This window comes from Hippopotamus amphibius, chromosome 8, assembly GCF_030028045.1.
Source record: "Hippopotamus amphibius kiboko isolate mHipAmp2 chromosome 8, mHipAmp2.hap2, whole genome shotgun sequence".
Lineage (NCBI taxonomy): Eukaryota > Metazoa > Chordata > Mammalia > Artiodactyla > Hippopotamidae > Hippopotamus > Hippopotamus amphibius.
The window spans coordinates 134,586,156-134,609,901 of NC_080193.1; the positions used below are offsets into that span (position 1 = coordinate 134,586,156).

The following is a 23,746-nucleotide window of genomic DNA, read 5'->3' on the forward strand; positions in this document are numbered from 1 at the left end:
AACACTTTTAGAATTGCTTCTTCAGAAAAACGACGGCTGTCTTGAAGCAAAGATCTTGTCTTGCCCTCCTTGTCATGCTAGCATATGACAGAGCCTGTCACATTGCAGATGCACCATACAAACTTGATGGATAAATAGTTGGAGAGAAAAGAATTCCACCAAGCTTCATCCTTTCCCCTTCCTCCTGTGAAAGAAAGTAAGAGTCCCCTTAGCTGTCTACTTTGACTTCTTAGATGAACGGAATAAGAAGAAAGTTTTCTTCTAAGAGAACACGTGCCCCAAAAATGTAGGTTCCCAGAAAAGCTAGGCGACAAGACTTGTTGCTGCTCAGCAAAGCCCTGAAGGGGCCCCGCCCCCAGCCCATATAAAGCCAGGGTGCAGTGAGGCAGCCACAGCTGGCACTCCGCCTCTAGAGCACCGGCCCTGGCACCCACTATGGCAAAGGAAGTGCAAGCCCAGCTCTCCCCGTTGAAAGGGGGGCATCCTCCTGCAGGTAGGCTGCCCACCTGCCCTCTGCCCTGCAGACAGCAAGGCCCCATGGCTGCTGCCGCCTCTCCTTCCATCAGTGCCTTCAACAGAGGCGCCCCAACAGAGCAGAGGCTCTCAACCTCCCCTTGTGACTTTAACTTCCTCGACCTGGTTTCCTCCTCTGTCTTTGATCCTTTCAGGCTCGTGTGTAAAAACCACCTGGGGATTTGTCAGGCCTTGTCTGAATTAAAACCTCATTCTATATGGGAGTACAAGGGATTGGGCGCTGGTGGAAAGGCACAGGCGGTGAGCTGGGGCCTTCCTTCCCTGGCCATAGGTGAGCAGCGACCCATCCTCACCTGGAAGGTGATTTACTGCCACGGAAATATTCCTCCCTAGAGGTTCCAGCTTTCAGACTCAGTCTCCCCAAGATGCCTGTACATCATCTGACTTCGTACCCAGCCAAACCAGCTTCCAACCCAATGGTTCTCTCCCTCCTCAGGCTTTGGGGTTGGGCGTGTGATCAGTATTGTCTTTTGTCTGTCCCCAAACTGAGGAGCACTTTTTGATAAGGACACAAGCATGGCAGGGCTGACTGGAAAAAGTAGCTATCAAGGTATTTTGCAAAGCGTCCGCAGTTCTTTCTTTTTGTAAAAAAATGTATGCTATTTATATCAACTCCCTGGAATATGGAAATTAGTTTTACTGTACTTAACCATATGTTCATATGGATGGGCTGAGGCATGCAGGCCTATTTTTAGCCAGTTTGATGTTCTTTTAACTGCCTTTCTTCTTTTTTCCTTAAGAAAGTTCTCAAAAACTCGACCGCTTTGTTCTTGCCTTTCTCTATTAACAAAATTTATTTATTGGTATCATTCTTTGGCTCCTCTAAGGCAAGGTTATTTCAGTCATCTTTGCTGCAAAGGATGATGGCAGGTGTAACCTTCACAAAGCATCAAACACTGACACAAGTTTCAGCGGCTTTCTGGTGGGCAGCCTGTCGAAAAGAGTCAAAAGTTTTACTACTGATTCTGAGTTCCCACTTCTCAGCACCCTGTCCTGGTCTCCTGTGGCAGACTCCTGCCTTTTCATGTTTGTAATTGGGTGCAGGAATATTTAACGTTATCTATTTAAAGTTAATGATGCTAACTAATGATCCAAAACTATTGATGGAAATTATCAGAAGTTTCCACATAAGGACAAAAGAAACACCATTCTCTTCCCGCCACTTCCACCCCAATCCTTCATAAAACAGTTCAGCTGCCATTTGATCTGCTAAATGACATTTATACACAAAGAACACAGAGACAAACTTAACCAAATGAAACTTTGAATGAAACCACCAGGAACTTTCTGTCCCCGTCACTAATGATTGCTAATTACTCTGTGTACGTAGCACACCATGATGCCACCAAGCATGTCACAATGCCTCTGGCATGACAATTAATTATTATGAACTGTGACACTACAGATAAGAGGTTTGGGATAATTAGAATGCAGATGAAGGCAGACTTTTGCCTCCCCACTGAGAACAAGGGAACAAAGAAGGCCCATCCTTCCGCTTGTCTTGCTACATATTTTAAGTCAGAACCAGATTGCTACTGTACAAAATTTTATTTATAGAACAAAAATAATTCATTGCCAGAATTCCGTTAAATTTCACCCGATTTTTATAGGCGACAGAGAGGTCCCTGGAAGGGGGACACAAACATGATATGGTGGGAAAGGTCTGACATGGGCTTTGGGATCAGACAGTCCCAGATTTAAACCCTGCTTCCCTTCCATGTCTCTGAGCCTCAGTTTTCTCATCTCTAAAACAGACAGTAATAAATAACATGGACATTGTAAGGTTGTTACGACTATTAAAAGGAGATAACCTGTGTAAGGTACCCAGCACATGAATGTTAATCCCTGTAAAATGCAGGCCCAGTGAAACACACTGCTGTCAGAAGAAATGATTCTCTTCAATTGCAAGACCTCCTGATGTTTGCAGGCTGCATTAGGACTACTGCAGATGTCAGAACAGAAGAAAATTGCAGTGTGAAAGATACATGTGCCTGCCCCATTGCAGTTAAATATGAAACCACTCAAAAGTCAGCCAGCTGTAACTCTTTCCCACCTACGCAGGGAGTGCTTAGTGGTTTTTCTTTCATGTATATTAATATAATATATGGTACTTCTGTGAGCCCTAGTTATAAATTTATGCTGTGAAATAAGACTACATTAAACATGAGATGGCCTGGGCTCCAAGGAGCTTAGCTTTGGATTTTCTGCTGTTTTGATTTGCCTTGCTCTCAGTTTTGTGAGAACTCCATTACCTGAACAGTCAAAAATGTGTGCATTGACGGTAATCCAAGGAAGCCAAGTACGTTTGTGATGCACTAGAAAGAGCAGCAGTGCGTGAGTTTTTCCACTCTCCTTACACTTTTTAATTTGTTTTAAGGCAAATGAGTCAGAGGCATCAAAGGGGTCACCACTGGACCCCCAGAGAGAATCCATTTTTCTGGCTCATTAAAGAGAGAGGGACGTTTGGGGCGTGTATCCCCAAGGGTGAAACTAATGCAGAAAAAGGGAACGAAGCCACAGCTGCAGAAGGGCCAGTGTGGTTTTCTTAAAAAGCAAACACCAAAGGCTTCATTCTCTCAACTCCAGTCTGCTCTTGTCAACTTGTGGGAGTTGACCTGTGAGGTTCGGCAGAGAAGTTGCAAGACCCACATGTGTCCCCACACGTCACGGGGACAGGGGTTTGATGACAAGAACAGCCGCTGTGCACTCAACCCCGGGTGCCTGGCGCTGCACAGAGCCTTCTAGACACGGCCCCAGCCCTGCAGACCAATGATGTACCATCATCCTTGTTTCTCAGAGGAGCAAACTGAAAGTCAGCAAGGTTGAGAGACGTGCCCAACACCACATCGCTGGTGAGAAGGGGCAGAGATGTGACAGGGTGCACGCCAAGCCCTCTCTCCTTGCTTCACAAGCTTTTCCTGATGAGGGTTTTTTCTCTTGATTGGCAGCTTAGAATTTGCCAAAAAATCAACTGTGAATGTCAAGTAGGCGTTTTGCAGACCTCTAACCTTTCAATTAAAATCTTCCAATGGAAGTTCAAAGTCACAAGGCAGAGTTTGCACAAACCTTTGTGGTGGTCAGCTTTTTCACACACATTCTCCACTGATTCATGAAGGAAAGAAGCTCAGCTTTTCTTGCAGGCTCATCTTTATCCTGACTACCCTCTACCAAACACTGTGCAACGTGCCTGGAAAATCTTAACTGGAAAATTACTCTATAGCATTCTTAACTCAAGGGTTTACTTCGGAAAAGTTATAAACTACAAAAAAGTGGCCACAACAGTATAACTCTTACTCAGAGGTAGGGAAGCAAAGTTTCATTTTCTCCACATCAGTGTAGGTTTTCTAATGAAACTATCCAAAGAAAGCATCTCTCTCTTACGTTTTTTTTTATAAATTTATTTACTTATTTATTTATTGGCTGTGTTGGGTCTTCTTTGATGCACATGGGCTTTCTCTAGCTGCGGCGAGCAGGGTTTACTCTTCATTGTGGTGAGCGGGCTCCTCATTGCCGTGGCTTCTCTTGCTGTGGAGCACAGGCTCTAGGAGCATGGGCTTCAGTAGTTGTGACACATGGGCTCAATAGTTGTGGCGCACGGGCTTAGTTGCTCTGTGGCACGTGGCATCTTCCTGGAGCAGGGATCGAATCCGTGTCCCCTGCATTGGCAGGTGGATTCTTAACCATTGCACCACCTAGGAAGCCCTCTCTCTTACATTTTTCAATCTCTGGTTCACTTCCTTATTGAAAGGACCTAAAGTCTTACCTTGTGTATTTGTATTTGAAGCCCTGTTAAAACGTTATATCAATTCATTTTGTACTTTGCTCAGTTCCAGTTGGTTCTTCTACAAAAGGCAATATAGTTCAAAAGGCAATATAGTCCCAAACATGGAATTATGTAAATGATTGCAAATTTAACTGAACTAATTTAGTTACAGTGAGACTTTGAGGTCCCGTGAGTCAGACCATCTAGTATAAGCAAAACGGGCAAGAATCTGATCGCATTGGGTTGCAAATGTTTATTTAAAATGGCTTCTCTGGGGAATTCCCTGGTAGTCCAGTGGTTAGGACTCTGCGCTTTCACTGCCAAGGACGTGGGTTCAATCCCTGGTTGGGGAATTAAGATCCTGCAAGCCACACAGCACAGCCAAAAAGAAACAAAACAAACAAACAAATGGCTGGTCTAGATACAGGGAGATAAATGTGACCAGTGTCAGAGCTTTGAAGATGACCCTCCCTAATACTGGTTCCATCTGGTTCAATCACCCCAATGTAGTAAGAATCTTACTCTGTATCTCAGTGTATTCATCTACAGTATGGAGAGATTCTTTTCTGCTGCTTTGTACTGTACATGGCTAACCAAGCGAGATTACCTACCAGAGCAAGTCTGGTATGAGAACTGTACTCTGCAAATCCAAAGCGTGGTTGACTTTTCTTCCTAAATCACTCAGTTAGAGCCCACAGCCCTGGATGCATTCAAAGACTCCCGGATGGAAGTAGGAATCTTATGGGAGGGTTTTTAATTTCCTCTCAAATATCTCTGTTTTATTGTTCTTACGAATGAAGAACTCCCATGGTTACATTCTCTTTACATTTCTCGTGGCATTTGTTTCTCTAAGTGAACTATATTCTTTCAGAAGGGAGGAACATGATAGATTTTCTTTTTGTAGGTATATGGGAAGAGTTAGAGTCACAGTAATGACCTTATGATAAAAATCACCTAGTTCAACTTCTACGAAATTCCCCAAAATCCTTCTAAAATATTCATGGCAGATACATTTGTTTTCTTTGCTTTAACACACTAAGGGGCCAGAGGTATACTGTTATACTACGCGATCTACTACACTTCGAATAACACAGCTATATGTAGCCAGACTCTGCCTTTCTGGAACTTTCATTCTTTGGTTTTCATTCTCTCCTCTGGAAAAACATAAATATAAAAATAACTACTAATTATTAAGTGCCTACTGTGTACCAGGTGCTTAGGTCACCTCTATTCTCTAGGACAACCTGAGCAATCAGTGTTATTCCCTTCTGAAGGATGCAGAAACTATGCCTCAGAGGAGTTGAAGTATCTGGCTCAAGGTCACAGAGCTTGGGGCGGGGAGAGCTCTCTGACCCTAAATAACATCTCCTCACCAGGAAACCGTTCCTCTTCCACAAGACAGCCCCTAAAACCCTTCAGGATGGCACCATAAGCTTCCCTGGAGTCTTTGCCTCCGGAGAAGTGATCTTTCCCATTTGCCCAGTTCCTCATGTGATGCAGCTCCTTCTCCACTCTGGTCGCTCTCCTCTGGACATTCTCTAGATTGTCCGTGTCCTTTCAAATGAGTGGCACAGAACTCTACGTTCCAAAGCTCTTCTCACTTTTAACTGTTGCTTATTTTAACTATAACACGTGTGCGTCTACAGTTGGTGAGAATAATCATTTGAAGAAAACCTGTAAGAACAATAGCATCAGAGAAAACAAAAGGAACGCTAAGAAGACAATAATTACAGTAGTCCATATTTTACAAGCATTCGTCATAAGGAGAATGAAAGATACTGTTGGGAGGGCACCGCGGGCCCAAGCTCTAGGTCTAGAGCCATTGTGATCTGATTCCTCGCGCTAGGAGAGGAGCGGTGCTGCCCCCACGCAGAGGCACACCCTCCTCAGCCAGTCTTCTGGAAAAAGCCACCCCGTGGTTTATTTCATCTCTGTATGCTTTGGCTCTTCAGAAGATGTTTCCACATCATTTGCATTTCTCTTGCTGATTATTTTGTATGCCTTTTTTTCGTGTGTGTGTGTGTGTGAATTTAAACAGATCATGTATGAAAATAGGATTTTTTTTTCCTGGACTGTAGTATTACAAAATTCTAGTGAGATGCTTTTATAACCAATGAAAAATCAACTTGGTGACTCAAAATGACCAAGTAGAGTTTATTCCATGAACACAAGAATGGTTTGATAGTAAAATATTCATTAATATATACTTATAAAATATTTATCTTCATATAATTAACCACATTAAGGAGAACCATACGATCATATGATGATAAAAAAGCATTTGTTAAAATTCGAGATGTGCTTGTAATTTTTAAGCCTAATGAAATAGTAATAGAGGGATATTTCCTTAATATTATGAAAGAAATATATTTGAATATATACAATAAATATATTACAAATATATGTGTGTGCATATACCCAACTAAGTACCCATCATACTAAATGGGAAAACACTAAAAACAATCCCTTAAAAATTAGGATGACAAAGATGTCCATCATCATCACTATCTAATATTATTATAGAGGAAGTAATATTATAATTATTTGCAGATTATATAATTTTTTTACCTGGAAAACCTAAGGGAATAAAAAACATATTATAAACAACATGCAAATTCAATAAGATCTGGGTATAAAATCAATGATATTAATATAAGACCAACAATCTGTGAGAGCTATGATGGAAGAAGAGACCTCTTTATAATTACAACAGCAACTGCAAAGAGAAAATGCTTATGGAATAATCCTAATAATAAATGTGTAAGATTTAAGTGAATAAGTTACTGAGGGACCCAAAAGAAGACGTAAAAAATGGAAAAGCATACCATGTTCTTGAATAGAGAGCAACCAGGAATATAAAGATATGAATTTTCCCTTTAAAAAAAAAATTAAATATATTATAAAGATACAGTCATTAAAATAAAGTTGTAATGGCATATAAACAGAAAGATTAATGGAACAGAAGTCCAACAGGACAAAGAGACCAAAAATTTGAACAGTTTATAAAAAAAAATACAACTGGCTTCTGAAACACAGAAATAAGCTCAACTTTTAATATAAGAAATGCAAATTACCTCTCTTTTTCTTATTTGTTGACAAAACCAAACATTTTCTAGTTCGCGTTGTTGCTTGAGATACAAGGAAGCAATCACTGTCGTAGCTGGTGAGATTGTAAACTAGTGCAACCTCTGTGAAGGATATTTTGGCAAGATTTAACAACATTTCAAATACACATACTCTTAAGAATTAACAAGATCACTTCTAGGAATTTAACCCATGGATGTACTTGCACTTGTGCAAAATTATGAGGTATGTATATGAAAAAGATATTCATTGCAGCACTGTTTGTGATAGCAATGGATAAGAAACATCTAAAATGTCCAACATTTGGAAATTGGTTAAGTAAACACAGAATGTTCATAGAATGAAATTTTAAAGCAGATGTTAGAAAGACATTTTCTCTCTCTCTCTACATACATACATGTATGTATATATATACTGATAAGGAACTTACTCCAAAGTACATGACTGAATGAAAAATATAAACAAACAAGATGTAGAACAATGTATGGTGCCATTTAAAAAAATATAGAGGTATGCGTATAGAATGTCTATGGATGAATACATAGGAAATTTGTTAACATTCGTATATCTAGGGAGATGAGCTGGAGGCCTAAAAATAATGGTAGAAGGAAGACTTCAGACCTGTCCATGATTTTTGAATTGTGTGCTTTATGAATGTACTATTACATACTCAAAAAATTAATTAAATAATAATTTTAAAAGCAAAGTGATGAAGTCAATTCACGAGGGCATTGAGAAATAGAATAGGTTTTCTTATTTTTCACCTTATTGGAGCCAGTTTGAGAAAATTGCCAATCTGACATTTCCATAAAAAGAGTTAACAAGTTCAAACAAATCAATGTCCATTTAGCTTTTTCTCATTTGAGCTTGTCAGATTTCAGATGTGCAAATTTCCTGGGAACAGAAAAAAGTATTTGCTTTGACTTGCAATCTGAAATGGGTTGTTCCTTTTCAAAAGTTGATTTCATCTGACATGGTTAAACACTTGAATTGCTGTTAGGTCATCTGTAGCCTAATTAACACTAATTGATCTCTTGAGTGGCAGGATTATTAATACAGCTTAATTACTCATTAAAACATCTGAGCTCCTCCAGCATCAGAAGTTTGGGGTCTGGGACGGAAGGTGGGTATCTGGTGGGATCAGAAGCATCTCTCTTGAATTAAATGCCTGTTATCACTGCGTGCCCTGACTTCTGGCTCATTCTCCAATCTAGCTTTTGAAAGCTTTGGTTGGAAAAAAAAAAAAAATTGCAAGCCTTGCACTTTAATCTTGTGGGAAAACAGAAGGTCATATGGTAATTGTGGTTGCTATCATGAAGAATGTAATTGCTTTGATAACAAGAAAAAAATATTTTTCAGTGAAATGCCTAAGGCAGTACGTTTTTATCTCCTCCCCAAATCGAAGGTGTAAACACCTCTGCTTTTTTTAGCCTCAGTTTCCCTTCTCCGAACACAAACTAGCAGAAACCTCAGCCCTTCTCTCTTTCCCACCTTGTTTGCCCCAAATATTTTTTTCTTCTGTTACGGTGGCTCAGGGTAACTTTTTACTATGTTGTTTTAGATAAAAGTTTAGCTCTTCAAAAAGTTCTGAAATTCCTCAAATCTAAATTCCTACCTCGAATCACAAAGCAAACTTTCTCTTGCTGCCTTAACCACTATTCCCATGTTGATGCTTATTTGCTTCTAGTAAAAGCTGGAGGAAAGCGAATTTCCAAAAAACAAGAAATTGGCATCTTGGAGAGACACACCAAGAAAACAGGATTAGAGAAAACAAGGTAGGGGAATGTTTAATTTCTTTTCCTTCTTCATCTCGCGTTTTAAGTGACTCTACTGCCAGAAGGCAGAGGCTTTTCTGTATCTTAGGACAAACTAAGGCTCTCTAGGCACTTACGAACCGGAATTAGGGAGGCAGCTGGCCAGTGGGGTGGGGTGGGGTGTGAGAGTCCAGTTGTGGGGGGGGAAGCTAAGTAACTACCCTCTGGAGGACTCTCTCTGCCCATCCTCCTTCTCTCTGCAGCCAGCCCAACTGCCTCCTACTTAAAAAGTACTGTCCTTATTGCATCTAAACTGGACTTATGTCCCTGTATCTTATTTTCACCTTAGCCTGGAAAGTACTGTCCCTAAGCTGGCCCTGTTTTTGTAATATGTGTCTGCTGAAGAAAATCTCCTGAATTAAAAATAAATGCTTTCCTGTTTGTTTTAAATTCCTCACTCAATTATTTAGAAAATAATGGCCACTATATTTGGCACAGCCGGAAGACATTTGGATACTGAAGTTGTTTTCTCCCTGCTCCTTTTGCGGTAACCTTGACACACTGCGCTTTTCCCAGAACTAAGCAGTGAGCCTTGGGCTGGATCATGAGTACAAATGGCCCAGCCCCTCTATGCCTTGGGTGAGGAAAATAGCACCTTTAAAAAGAAGTAAATATGCAAAACTAGCTCCTCCAAGTTGGGGTGCTTCAGAGACTATTAATTTCAGGATGGTTTTCATAGGTGAGTTCACGAGTGACTCAAAAAGAATGACTTAGAGGATGCTCAGATACATCTTTAAGAGTTAAAATGGTAACAGTCTCAGAAAGAAAATGTGGAGGGAAATAGGCCATGGAATTTTTCAGAGTTGGTTTTTTTGTTTGTTTCCGTGTAAAATTACTTTTTAGATCACTTTAAAAGTTCTCTTCTCAATTTCTGGGAAGGAAATTTTTTGAGGATTTTTCTCCTTTAAAATGAAATACTGTATCCAAAATATATAAAGAACTCATACAACTCAGTAGCAAAAAGGCAAACAAGCCAGTTTAAAAGTGGGGCAGAAGATTTGAAGAGACATTTTTCCAAAGAAGACATACAGATAGCCAACAGGCACATGAAAAGATGCTCAACGTAATTAATCCTCAGGAAAATGCAAATCAAAACTACAATGAAACATCACCTTCCATCTGTCAGAAAGGCTATTAACAAAAAGTCAAGAAATGGCAAATTGTGGCAAGGATGTGAGGAAAAGGGAAACTTTGTGTACTGTTAGTCTCTAATATAAATTGGTTCAGCCACCATGGAAAGCAGTATGGAGTCTCCTCAAAAAATTAAAACTAGAACTACCATATGATCCAGCAATTCCACTTCTGAGTATTTTTCTGAAGCAAATGAAAACACTAACTTGAAAAGATATATGCACCCTGACATTTATTGCAGCATTATTATAGTAGCCAAGATGTGGAAGAAACCCAAGTACCCAAGTGTTCATCAATGGATGAATGGATAAAAAAATGTGTTACACACACACACACACACATGAAGAATATTGTTCAGCCATAAAAAAGAAGGAAATCCTGCCGTTTGTAACTACATGGATGGACCTTGAGGACATTATGCTAAATGAAATGTCAGACAGAGAAAGATAAATACTATATGATTTCTCTTGTATGCAGAATCTAAGGGGAAAAAAAAAAACAGGACAACAACAAAAACAAAAATTCAAGCTCATAGATGAAGAGAGCAGATTAGTGGTTGCCAAAGCTGATGGGGGGGGCGGGGATTGGTGGCTCAGATAGAAAATGGGTGAAAGGAATCAAGAGGTACAGACTTCCGGTTTTAAAATAAATAAGTCTTGGGGATGTAATTACAGCATGATGACTATAGTTAATGACACTGTATTGTATATCTGTAAGTTGCTAAGAGAATAAATCTTAAAACTTCTCCTTAGAAACTTCTCTCAAGAGAAAATGTTTGACTATGTACAGTGAGGGATGTTAACTAGACTTATTACAGTGTTCATTTTGCAGTATATACAAATGTCAGATCATTAAGTCATAAACCTGAAGCTAATGTAATATTATATGTCAATTATGCCTTAATTTTTAAAAAATTGCCCCTTTGGCATTAAGCTTTTTTTCTTCTGAATCTGAAAATAATCATCACATAATTAAAGCAAAGATATAAGTCCTCAAGAGTGGGAGTCACAGACTATTTATCTCCTGACCCGGCATCTAGGACAGTTCCTAGAATAGAGAAAGCACTCTGTAAATGACATCACACTGTCATTGAATTGCCAGCTGGTTAACTTTGAAGGCCTATCCTGCTACTAAAACCTGACTCAAGTGTAAACCCTGTTTAGTGTGACACCAATTAACATACCTGGGCCAGGGGCTCAGGAACTAGAGTCATAGCTTGGAAATGACCTTCTAGTTGGCAGCCAGTGGACAAGTCATTCATTTCTCTGCACCTCAGCAAAGGGACTTACTGGTAATTCTAACATCAAGTGAACACTTCGGGAAGAGGAGTTGCTTAGAGGGTCATAAAGTGGCAATTGGAACCCTGTTAAAAAATTCAGTTGTTTTCCAATAGTCATTAAAAGATGGGAATTGAACTATTACAGAACTTAGTAAAAAATAGTTCTCTTGCCCTATTTACCTGGGATCGATATGGGTATGTAGGACCTGAATCTTATAGAATTGGGGGGCCTTTTAAGGAAAAATAATACAAAATTGCAAATATGAGATGGCCAGGGCCCCGCCCAGGGCCTTGGAAGGAGACTCTGCAGTGAGAGGCCCTGAAGCTTCCTTAGCTGCCCCATGAGGTTACCTCTTCTCTTTGTATCTGCTTCGTGAGTGTTTGCATGGATATGATTGCCTCCTTTTCATGGACAAACATCGCTCCTTATATCTTCTAGGAGAATAGCTTTTGAAAAAACATATCGTAGAAAATAAATTTCTAAGCATCATCAATCTGCTTCCATTTCCTGATAACTTCTACTAACCAACCTAAGCCATCCAGAAAAAGGTATGCCAAGTGCAGAGTTCCTTCAAGAAACTGCACTGTAGGCTCGGCCCTGATTGCAGCTCTCCTAACCAAGTAACTTGGCCTGAGAAAAGAAGCCAGACACAAAAGGGTCCCTGCGGTATGGTGCATTTTATGGTGTGCAAATAAAGTCAAACGTAATATATGGGGCCATAAATCAGGGTAGTGATTATCCTTAGGGGCAACTGGTTTGACTAGTGTTACAAGTTTGTGAATGTTCACCAACCTATACGTTGATAATATATGCACCTTTCTATAGGTATAGTGTATTTCGATGAAAAGTTTAAAAATATTAATCATAATAACTTGGCCTACAAAGCTTGTTGTAGCACACGGGCACACAGAGCAGGATATTTTTTTTTTTTTTTGTCTTCCAGAAGTAGCCGAACAGAGTGAAAGGTTAAAGGCCAAGTAGAAAACTGCCTGTGCAAATCATTTAGCCTCTTCAGTGGGAAAGTTTCAGTTTCTATATGAAGTTCCTTTTCATTTTCACAGTGCCATTGCAAATGTTACCAAAATACAGACGATGGATGCCCTGAATGACACACTGGAGAAGGTGAGCTGTGGATGAGGCGATGCTCCCAGCCAGTAGTCACCCGGCTGATCGGGCTGCACGGCTGAATGAGCTGATGACCACTGGGGTTTCTTCCAACTCAGAGGTTTGATGTCCTTGTGAAAGAATCTGCTCTCAGTTCAAGGAGCACGACATGGTTTTGATGAGAAAAGCTGATGCTCCCAAATTCCTAGTGTCTATTTAATAAATCATTTCAAAAATAAGATAGAAAATAAGCAAGAACCATGATGCCACATTGGCAGAACTTTACATTGCCATCCCAAATATTTCTTGGAAACGTTGGCCTGCTGTTATAAAAAAAAAAGGTAGCCTGTGTATTGGGAATTCAGCCCTTTTTGACCTGCCTCCCTACCACTGTATTTCCAAAAGGAAATGTTTGCTTTGAGGCCAGGAGGGATGGTGGAGGGTTGCCCGGTTTAGGACTGGAGGAAGTCTGGGCACTGGCTGGCTTTATCTAGTAAAGTCTATTTATACAGGTGGTTGACTGTTGCTATTTTTATTTCTGTATCTTAAATTGTTTCTAAGTAGCTCAGGAAACTCAGAAAATTCTTCCAGCATAGACAATGGTTTAGTTTTGGATTTAATCGTTTGTTTTTAAATGTTTTAAGTGAGCTGGGTGAGGGTCCTTATTCTACTTCTAGGGGGTGGATGCATTGAATTCAGGCACTGAAGAACTACTCTTTCTGCTTCCCCTACATGTATTGAAGGGACAGGACTGGGCGCCCTTTTTTGAAGGAAGACTTGCTGTTATTACCAAAATTAGGGATATGAAAAAGTTTAGAGCAGAAACTGTGCGGCTAGACTACTGGGACCCCTATTTGGCACTGGCTTCTCCACTTACTGCCTCTATGGCCTAGAGCAAGTTATTGATCCTGTGCCTGTGATTCATTGTTTGTAAAATGAAGATAAGGAAGAGGAGGTGCTTCAGATGGTTGTGTGGAATCAATGAGGTTCACACACAGGAAGCTCTTAGAACAGCGCCTGACATACAGTAACCTGTCTGCACCCTCTATTCTGATTAGTAGCATCGGTTTTATGGCAGTGAAATGAAAAGGTACATCTGAAGCCCATGAGGCAGGTACTACCAGGCAAGATCTTGATGATAGGATGATAGCTATAGATCCTTCTCACATAGGGGGCTTGGTTCTCCCATCACATAGATCGGAGGTGGGGGTCACAAGTGACTCTTTGCCTTCCTGACTTTAGAAGGAGGGCAGGGACGAATGATGACCTGCCACGCACATTTTCCAGCTCCTGTCCACTAAGCGCCTCTTTCTCAGGGGCAAGAGAATGTCCACAGTAACTAGAACTAAGTGGAATAGATACAATTCCTCTAGAATATATGTTAACCCAAGATGTTTAGAGAGAGTGGTCAGTAAAGGTTGATTATGCTGTACTGTAGGTATGATGCCGGAGTCTTTATTGTTTTTTTATAGACACGTGCATACATCTATGACAGAAAGGGTTCTTTCCTTTTCAGTTAAAAATATCACTTCTGTATTTCAAAGACAAAAGAAGAATCAAATAACAACAACAATAATAAGTTGTATTTAGAAATCATAAGAAAACATTGAGATGGTGTGTTGTTACAAATATTTTTAATAGCAACTATATTTAAAAAACCTTTTAATGCTTAGCTCAGTGTGCGCTAGTGTAGGACTGTGGCCAAGACTGCATAGATTACTGGTGAGAACAGGTTCTGGTATCAGATATCAGGTGCCTGGGTCCTATGCTGGCTCTGTCCCTCACTAGCTGTGTGTCTTTGGGCAGGTTGCTTCACTTTTCTGTGCTTCTGTTTCCTCATATGTAAATGGGAATGTGATTAATAGTATCCACTTCACGGAGATGTTGCAAGAATAAAATGAAATTATATAAGGTGCAAAGGACTGAGCACAAAGCCAGACACAGTTAGCCCTCAGTAAGTGTCAGCTTCCATTCCCAGGGAGATATCCTACAGAGAGTCACTTGGAATCCAGGCAAAGGAGAAGAGACCCGCAGTAAAATCAAGTCCCAAGATTACCATAAGTCACTGTCTTAAATATGGAAGTTGGTGGGACCCACGCGTTCCCTTACAGCTAAGAAAAATCTTTCCTGAATCCATAATTCAACCTGAAGCGTAATAGGACTTCATAATAAAAAAAGGTCAACCTGGGGTGGAAAGACCAATGCCTTTTAAAAAATAGATCTGCTGAGATCGGTGGTTGCCAGAGGGTGGGAGGAGGCGTTGACCACAAAGTGACAGGAGGGAATTTGGGGAGGTGATGGAACGGTTCTATACCTTGATTGTGGTGGTGGTCACAGACTGTGTGCACTTGTGAAAACGCATAGAACTGAATACTAAAGAGGATATATATTTTACTGTAGATAAATTATACCTTAATTTTTTAATGAAAAAAATGCATAACTATACAGCCTAATATAAAAAATAAAAGACATATAAAATATAGAGATATAGATACCTGCTGATAAATTTTCATCTGCAGTACAATGATTCCCCCAACAATATATATTGTTGTGAAGATCTAACAATATACAATCGACCAGAAGAAATATAGAAATATAGAAACGAGGGTCATAGCCTCTGTGTTTATTAATATTCATTCATGCCCTCAGCTAGAATTATGTCTAGTTCCTAGAACCCATGTTAGTTCTCATACCAGTTTAAAAACTTAAGAGTCCAAAACAGTGAGAGTTACAGCCCTTTTCATAGGAGCTCATCAACCATTCAACCACGGCAAGAAATTTCCATCCATATGTTATTCATGTCTGCATACCCTACTTTAAAGCCAACCTAGGGTTTAAGATTTGGGAGATTGGAAAACAATTCCCAAAAGGTTGGAACTGTACAACTGTAAGGGGAAGCAAGCCTAAAATTTTCCCTCCCACTCATTCCCACACAAACCTCACTCCCCACCACCTTTCTAAGTAGGTAGGACCCTCCCTTCCTCTCTAGTCAGTCCTTCCTGCCTCTTCCAGCCCTAAATAATGAGAGAATTTACATAGCCCAGTGACGGGCCACATAACGTGTTTATTCCTGCAGAAGAGGGTTACGTAACCCCTAAGCTCTCTAAGCTAAAAATCTGGGACACCCGGTCTTAGGCCAAATTCCACCTACTCCTTAGAGGTTGTGTGAGCTTTTAGAAGTCACGTAGCTCCTCTGAGATTTATGATCCCTCATTTACTTAATTATTTTAAGGCAAGGGGTGAGAGAGAATGACACTGCCAAATACATTAATTTTCTGGATAGTTACAGAAGTTAAGTTTGGCAATAGTTGTGAAACTTCTCCCAACATGAAAGCATCCGGTTAAACCATTAGTAACAGGGTTGGGTTATAGTGTGAACAGCAGTGGAATGTTGAAGCCTACTTAAATTGGGGCCACTTTTCAAGCTACCAGCTGTGTTACCAGGGCCAAAGTTAGTGAGATGTATGAGAAATGGGATCCTGGGGGGAGAGGAAGCTATCAAAGGCATCTGCAAATCTAAAAAGGTTTCTCTTGTTCTGTAGATTACCATCACCCTAGGAGGAGCCTTGAATTTCATTGACTCAAGCTGGCTGTTTTGTTTTAAGCACTTTGTTTAACGGGGTGTGGAAATCTAAGTGCCAACACACAAGTTGGGAGTTAACACCCTGGAAAGATGAATGGAAGAGCTACCAGTCTGCTAATCCTACCTGACTTCAGGCTCTAAAGCAAAACCTGCCACTGAGTTTCTTGCTTCTAGAATTTCTTTCACAGCTCTAATCATAAAAACTTTTATCATCCTTCTTTGACTTTTTCTCTGAAACAAAAAATGTAGGTTCTGAGGTCACAACTACCCAAGATGAAGGTAAATTCTCAATGTGGAAGTTTCTAATGATCTGCTTTTCAAGTTCAGTATTTTTCCCCTTATGGGATGGAGCTGCAGCCTGGCAGAATCCGTACACATATACTGGCCTTGAATTCTTTCTCTTGTGGTGTTACACAAGATTCTTTTACCCTAATGAGTCAGACAAACACCTTTCATTCTACAAACCCTATCATTTTACAAAGACTAATGATGAAAAATCCAAAGGTCCCCAAAGTTAAGATGCCAGACTAAAGCACAGGTTGTAGGTTGGAAAGCTATTCCTACTTATTTTTAGTTCAGACTTGAAAATAAAATGTTCCTATCTCCACTGATATAAAGTCTACAACAAAGAATTAGGGCATTTAAGGGCTGACTATTTTATTTACAGTTTCATCATCTGAAGGTAGACCCTTTATAGACTGTCCACCCACAACCACCAAGTCTTTCTACATTAGGGTGCTCCTGACTGAGGTGGTGGGGTATATGAGAAAGAGAACTTGACTCTCTTGCTGTATTTTCACATGTTGCTATAAAGCCCTTGCTGTCCACAACTCGTATTTTAATACTTATGGGCAGTTTATCTAAGGCTGTTATCCTTGCCAGAATTATTTCCACTCTTTTCTCAATCCTGTTGATTTCTTCCCCCTAAACTTTGCCAGAGCAGTTCACAGATGGCCAACAGCCCCCAGGAGCCGTCTTCCATTCATTCTGATCTGTAGCATTCCTCTTTTGAGAAGCAGTTGAGCAGAGCTTTTAGAACCTCAGTTAAACGCCTTAGTTAAAAGGTAACCCCTAACCTTTGCGCATTACTGGTGGGACTGTCTAATGGTGCGGCCACTATGGGAAACAACATGGCAGTTCCTCAAAAAATTAAATCTAGAATTACCGTGTGATCTAACAATTTCACTTCTGAATATATACCCAAAAGAACGGAAAGCAGAGATTTGAAGAGGTATTTGTGCAACAGTGTTCATGGCAGCATTATCCCCGATAGTTAAAAGGTGGAAGCCACCTGTGTCCATCAGCATAGGAATGGTTAAACAAAATGTGGTCTATTGTGCTGGGGGAGATGTAGCAGCCTCTTCTCCGAGCCACCCCTTTGCCTCCGGACTTCTCTGGGGCCAGCAGCCGCCCGACCAGAGGCCCGGGGCCGCGGGCTCAGCCGACTACCATGGGCTCTGTGTCAAACCAGCAGTTTGCAGGTGGCTGCGCCAAGGCGCCGGAGGAGGCGCAGGAGGACGCGGCCCGGGCGGCCGAGGAGCCGCAGCTGCTCCACGGTGCCGGCAGCTGCTCCACGGTGCCGGCATCTGTAAGTAGTTCAACATGCGCATGGGATTCGGCTTCCTGTCCATGACCGCCCGTGCCGGGGTCGCACTCGACCCCCCGGTGGATGTCTTTGTGCACCAGAGTAAGCTGCACATGGAGGGCTTCCGGAGCCTGAAGGAGGGTGAGGCCGTGGAGTTCACCTTTAAGAAGTCGGCCAAGGGCCTGGAATCTATCCGAGTCACTGGCCCCGGTGGGGTGTTCTTATTGGGAGTGAGAGGCGGCCCAAAGGGAAGAACATGCAGAAACGCAGATCAAAGGGAGATAGGTGCTACAACTGTGGAGGTCTAGAGCATCATGCCAAGGAATGCAAACGGCCACCCCAGCCCAAGAAGTGCCCCTTCTGCCAGAGCATCAACCATATGGTAGCCTCGTGTCCACTGAAGGCCCAGCAAGCTCCCAGCTCCCAGGGAAAGCCAGCCTACTTTCAGGAGGAGGAGGAAGAGATCCACAGCCCTGCCGTGCTCCCAGAGGCCCAGAATTGAGCTGCAGTGGGTGGGGGCTGGCCTTTTGTGATCGGAAAGTTTTGAGGAACAGGCATCCATCTGCAGAGTGGAGAAAGTGGGGACAGGGTGGGTGGGGGGCAGCTGGCACTGCCGTATATCTCAGGCCGGGGTCCACAGCATCATCCCCTCTTCCCTCTTGGTGGGGGGAAGGCGTGAGGCTAAGGAACTCCAATCATGCTCTATCCAAGTGCACGTGAGGGCTTTGGGGGGCACCCCTCCCTGCCTACTTCATCTGAGTCTTCACCCCGAGAATCTCCAGCTTTTAAAAGTGGCCTGAATAGGGAAGTTGCTTTACTCTCAAAGAAGGATATGGAATAATATTTCCCATGCCAGAATGAAAAGATTAAGTATGAGACCAGATTGATGGACCCAACCCACAAGCCACTGCATTCTGTGGGAAGAAATACCTCAGGGGTAAGGCAGGGTTTTCCACGTCTTGTCTCCTTATAACCCCTTCTTGGGAGAGAGTGCTGAGAACTGTCCCAAGCAGTGGGTTGTGATGACAGGCAAAAGGGGTTAAGGGAACAGCTGCAGACCTGCTGCTTCTGAGCTCACTCCCACCCCACTCTGGGCCAATACAATTTTATTTATTTGCTCCCTTGGAAGACTGTACCTTGGGTCCCACTTTCTCCAGGAGGCCAACTGCACTAGCTGTGTGCGAATGACGTATCTTGTGCACTTTAACTTTTTTTTCGTAATATAAATATTCTGGTTTTGTACTTGTGTGTATTTTAATCTAAGGCCCTCATTCCTGCACTGTGTTCTCAGGTATGTGAGCAATCTCAGGGATAAGTCGGCAGCAGCTCCGGGTCTGCACAGCAGGAATACTTTTTGTTGCTGTATCACCAAGGAGAACAACTATTTAGAGTCTATAGCCTATTGAACTACCTCATTTTTGCCAATTAGAGCTGGCTTTTCTGCCATAGTGTCCTCTTGAAACCCCTCCATCTTCAATGTTTCATGGAAGACTAGGTTTTAACTGGGTTGCCCCATGACTTGGTCTCCTTCTACTGAAAGATTGGAAATTGGTCTGCACAGGAAAAGGTGGTGCAGAGAGGTTAGGAGAGCCTGGGCCAAGTAAAAGATGCCAAGAAGGGAAGCCAGAATTAGGCAAAGGTCATCTGTATGTGTGATAAAGGATTCCTGTTCCAGACCTCTGATCACAGGGCACAGGACTCATTTTACATACCAGATCCATCGTTCACTAGATTGGGCTAGGCCTACCATGCACAAGAGGGTGTATTGTGTGTGTGTTTGTAAAAACGTGAGTCGGTAAGGCTTGGTTTTAAGAACGATGCCTCTGTACCCATCTTGAGCTGCCCAGGGATGGACATATGAAGCAAGGCCAAGATGCTTAACCTTTAACAATTCTGGGCTTTTCCTCCTTGGCTTCCAGAGAGACCATCAGCGATGGCTTCCTTGTGGTTCCCAGAGCCAGTGTCCTGCCCTGCTGCAGCAGTGATTAGTGTCATGGTAACTAAAGGAGAAAAGGGGGTTTCGTTTACATGCTGTGAGATCACTGCAAACCTACCTCACTGTGTTGTAACGGGGCAAATGCAATAGAACGCATTGGGTGATGTGTGTCTGATCCTGGGTTCTTGTCTCCCCCAATTGCTGCCCACCTCTAGTTATTGTATTTGTCCAGGCTTTGTAGGACTTCACAAGTAGCTGATTTGGTGATTGCTAGGTGGCCTAGTTTGTGTAAATATAATGTGTTGGTCTTCTCCATGTTCTTTTGGGGCTTTATTGTTTACAAACTTCTCTTTATATTGAGAAAAATAGCCAAAGCATCTTTGACAAAAGGTTCTGCACCAGGCAAAAAGATCTGAAACATAAGCTCGGGAGCCCCTCTTCTTGAGGTGGGGGGGTCTTGAACCACACTTTCTTTTGTGTTCCCTTTCCCCTCTTTCCTATTTTGAACAAGATCTTCTGTCCTAAAAACTGGATTCCTACCCCCTCCTCTTTCCCCCTTTGTGCCATCCCCCCACCTCCACCCCCAAAATAGCCCATACACCTATACATTTAATTTGTGGGGTGTCTGCGAGTAAATGATTTGTGCAAAAATCCTGAAGAAGCTAAGAGCTCCATCCCTTGTTCCCAGTTTCCTGAGTCATGACCATTCCTTGATGTGATTCATGCCGAACAGACTGCTGTCTTTGGATGGATTAAAACCTACTTTAATCTCTAGTCCTAGGGTCGAGAGAAACAATGAGGGGGCCTTCCATGTAGAAAGTGGGGATGGGAGACCATGAAAGGAAAGATGAATGTATATCCAAGTCACTCAGGAACTTTTATGCAGGTGCAAGAAACTTATGTCAAAGTGGCCACAAGATTGTTTAATAGGAGACGGACGAATGTAACTCCATGTTTACTGCTAGAAACCAAAGCTTTGTGTGAAATCTTGAATTTATGGGGAGGGAGGGAGGGTAGAAAAGCATGTACCTGTCTATTCTTTCCCTCATCCCTTCCCCTCATTCCTGACCTGCAGGAGACTGAGCCCCCCTTGGGCTTTGGCGACCCCATCTGGGCAGTGTTTGATGGTTGATTTTGTTGTGCCAGGTACTTCCTTTCCCATTTGCTGTCGTTTTGTAACACACATGCTGACCCTTTTCCCCTCCCTTCCTTTTCCTTGGGAAAATACAATGAATAAAGACCTATTGGTACTGAAAAAAAAAAAAAATGTGGTCTATATGCATACAACAGAATATTATTCAACAAGGGAAGGAAATTCTGACACATACTACAACATGGATAAGCCTTGAGGACATTATGCTAAATGAAATAAGCCAGCCACAAGAGGACAAGTATTGCATGATTCCACATACATAAGATGCCTGCAGTAGTCAAATTCATGGAGACAGAAGGTTGAATGGTGGTTGCCGGAGGCTGGGCAAGGAAGTAATGAGGAATTATTCTTTAATGGGTATAGAGTTTCAGTTTGGTATGATGAAAAGGTTCTGAAGATGGATAGTAGTGATGGATATACAACAATGAAAGTGTATGTATTGCTGCTAAACTGTGTACTTAAGAATGGTTGAAATGGTAGATTTTATGTTATATGTGTTTTATCACAATTTTTTAAGTGATCAAAAAATGTAGCCCCTGAATTGTGGAGATAACCGTGAAAATGATCAAATAATGGGTTAGTGCCAAATTAAGCAATAAGCGTGTTTAAGTGTGTTTTCATACTCTGTTCTCCCCCTTTTCTTTCCCACCTCCACCCATCATCACTCTGACACACTAAGAACAACAATCAACGTTGTGGTTTTCTCTCTTCTGTCTCAACTTGTCATCTTGCCCCATCTCACCTTGGCTAATTGCCCAGAGTTCTGTTATGAATTACTTGTTCGTTTCCTTTCTCAACCCCCTTTGCCTTACATTTGACTTTAAGTAACTTGCCAAGTAGGTCTTCCTACCTGTAATCTCTCGAATGTGATTTAGAACTAACCTGAAATAATCCATCTGTTTTAGTTGACACTAAAGACACCTAGTCTGGAAGAAAACTGTTGAAGTCAATGACCTCTTAAGTTTTCTTCTGGTTCTAATGTTAAAAGAAAAACAAAATAAAACACTCTGCCCTTACCACACTATAAAATGCGTTTCATGTGGCCCAATGGTAATTGATCTGACAAAAAAAAACAGCAGCTCTTTTTTTTTTAGATTCTAAAGCAATATTTGTAACCAGTACCTCAATTATGTTTCTTCCTTTCTACTAGAGTGCCAGCATAGATCATGCTTGGTTTTAATTATTATATAACTTTTACCTTCTCATTGTAAAAGAAAACTTTTAGAGAAACAAACACAAAGTAAAGAAAAAGACTAGGAATTGCCCATAATTCTATCCCTCAGAGATAATCATTGTTAACAGTTGAGTGTATATTCTTCCAGTATGTTTAATTTTTTAAGACCAAGAAGAAAGAACTTTCTGGAGTCAAGTTTCACATGAAAGGGAATGATGTGTGCTCAGAGCTCAGGGACATTTGAGAAGTGATGTAAGACACATATGTTTTCCCTGGCTTAGAAGAGCCCAAACAAACCATAAACAATGTGATGTTTGGGGTCATGAACAGTTTATCTCCCCTTTTATTTGATTTGAGTGTCAAGGCAAGGGCATCTAAGTTCAATAGTGGTAAATTCCTAGTGAGCTGAGGCATCCCTTCCTTGCTGGCTAAGGAAGATGTCCTTAGATACCTTTATATTGAATCAGTGGGCTTGAAAACCAAGAACTGGAATGGACCCAAAAGGCCATGGGGTCCAAATTCTCCTCCTAAGAAAACTATGTCTGAAAGACATGCAACATTGGGCATCCTTTCCATCTTAAGCTGTCCTTAATGTGAATTCCATAAGGTCTCTTGGTTCCATATGAATTCGTCTTATTGTCAAAGTGTCAGTCTGTGTTAATTTGAATCTATTTAAGCACATTTCCTCATAGATGTTTTCTGCAGAGATGGCTAGTGAAAACTTTTGTTACCTGAAGCTAATAAATCATTCCTCAGCCTTCTCTTTACCAGACTGTTTAGGTTGAACCCTATAAAATGGCCAATTTCACATGCTTCAACTTAAAAAATAACACCTAACTCTTCCTAACTTCTTTCAGAGGTTCTTTATTTCTCATCTTTTGACATCTGAGGGGTTCCTCCTCCACACCCCAGGACCTTCTTCAATGTCCCTGTAGCCTTCTTAGCATATAGTATTCTGTATATGCATAGTAGTGCCAGAATAATTGTTACTATTGGAGGACTGATGAAAATATAATTAACCGTTTCTACCTTTATAAATGTCACTTCAAAACATATATATAAATGCATATATATGTTATTTCCATAATTACATATTTCATACTTTATAATTAAAAAAAAATAGAAACACACTAATGAGGGAAAATCCAGGTTAACACGTGTACCTATGGGTACAGAGCTAGCGGTGGTATGGAAAAATGAGATATTATCAAAGAAGTAAACAAAACTGTGACATTCCTCTGACCAGCTGTTTTGCTTTCTGTGACTTTAATGCTTTATGACCAAAAAGATCCAATATGCTGATTTTTTTCTTTCCTTCTCACCTTTAGCTCAGCCATAAATTTCCAGCAATAGTGCACATGGCACATCAAAAACCCAGACCTGCTCTGGAGAAGGTCACTCCACTGAAAAGGATCTACGTTATTCAGCAGCCTCGAAAATGTTAAGCTGGGACATAAAACACAGCCATCTAGCCAACTGCCTCGAAGGTCTGAGGGCTTAGCCAAAAGGGCCAAACTGTCCATAGGTCTAGTGCCCTTGCTTGGTGAATACCAAGCTTTTGTATCTTCTCTTTTGACTTTAGATAATAAAGCATCCAAACCTGGA

The 23,746-nt window shown here is 41.3% G+C and overlaps 1 protein-coding gene and 1 pseudogene across 1 annotated transcript; both read left to right on the forward strand.

The window, feature by feature from the left end:
* Nucleotides 1–388: 388 nt before the first annotated feature.
* DAPL1 (death associated protein like 1) lies at nt 389–23,746 on the forward strand. Its single transcript, XM_057746201.1, has 4 exons — nt 389–493; nt 9,069–9,156; nt 12,668–12,728; nt 23,470–23,746. Exons 1-4 carry the CDS (start codon nt 436–438, stop codon nt 23,584–23,586), a joined length of 324 nt encoding a protein of 107 aa, XP_057602184.1. The 5' UTR covers nt 389–435; the 3' UTR covers nt 23,587–23,746.
* Nucleotides 12,740–18,455, forward strand: LOC130858995 (protein lin-28 homolog A-like; annotated as a pseudogene).

Excerpts from the sequence above, each read along its gene's own strand:
- DAPL1 (XM_057746201.1), top strand. The coding sequence starts at position 436 with ATGGCAAAGGAAGTGCAAGCCCAGCTCTCCCCGTTGAAAGGGGGGCAT. Across the intron at positions 9,157-12,667 it reads ACAGGATTAGAGAAAACAAG|TGCCATTGCAAATGTTACCA; the intron begins GTAGGGGAATGT and ends TCATTTTCACAG. Across the intron at positions 12,729-23,469 it reads TGAATGACACACTGGAGAAG|CTCAGCCATAAATTTCCAGC; the intron begins GTGAGCTGTGGA and ends TCTCACCTTTAG.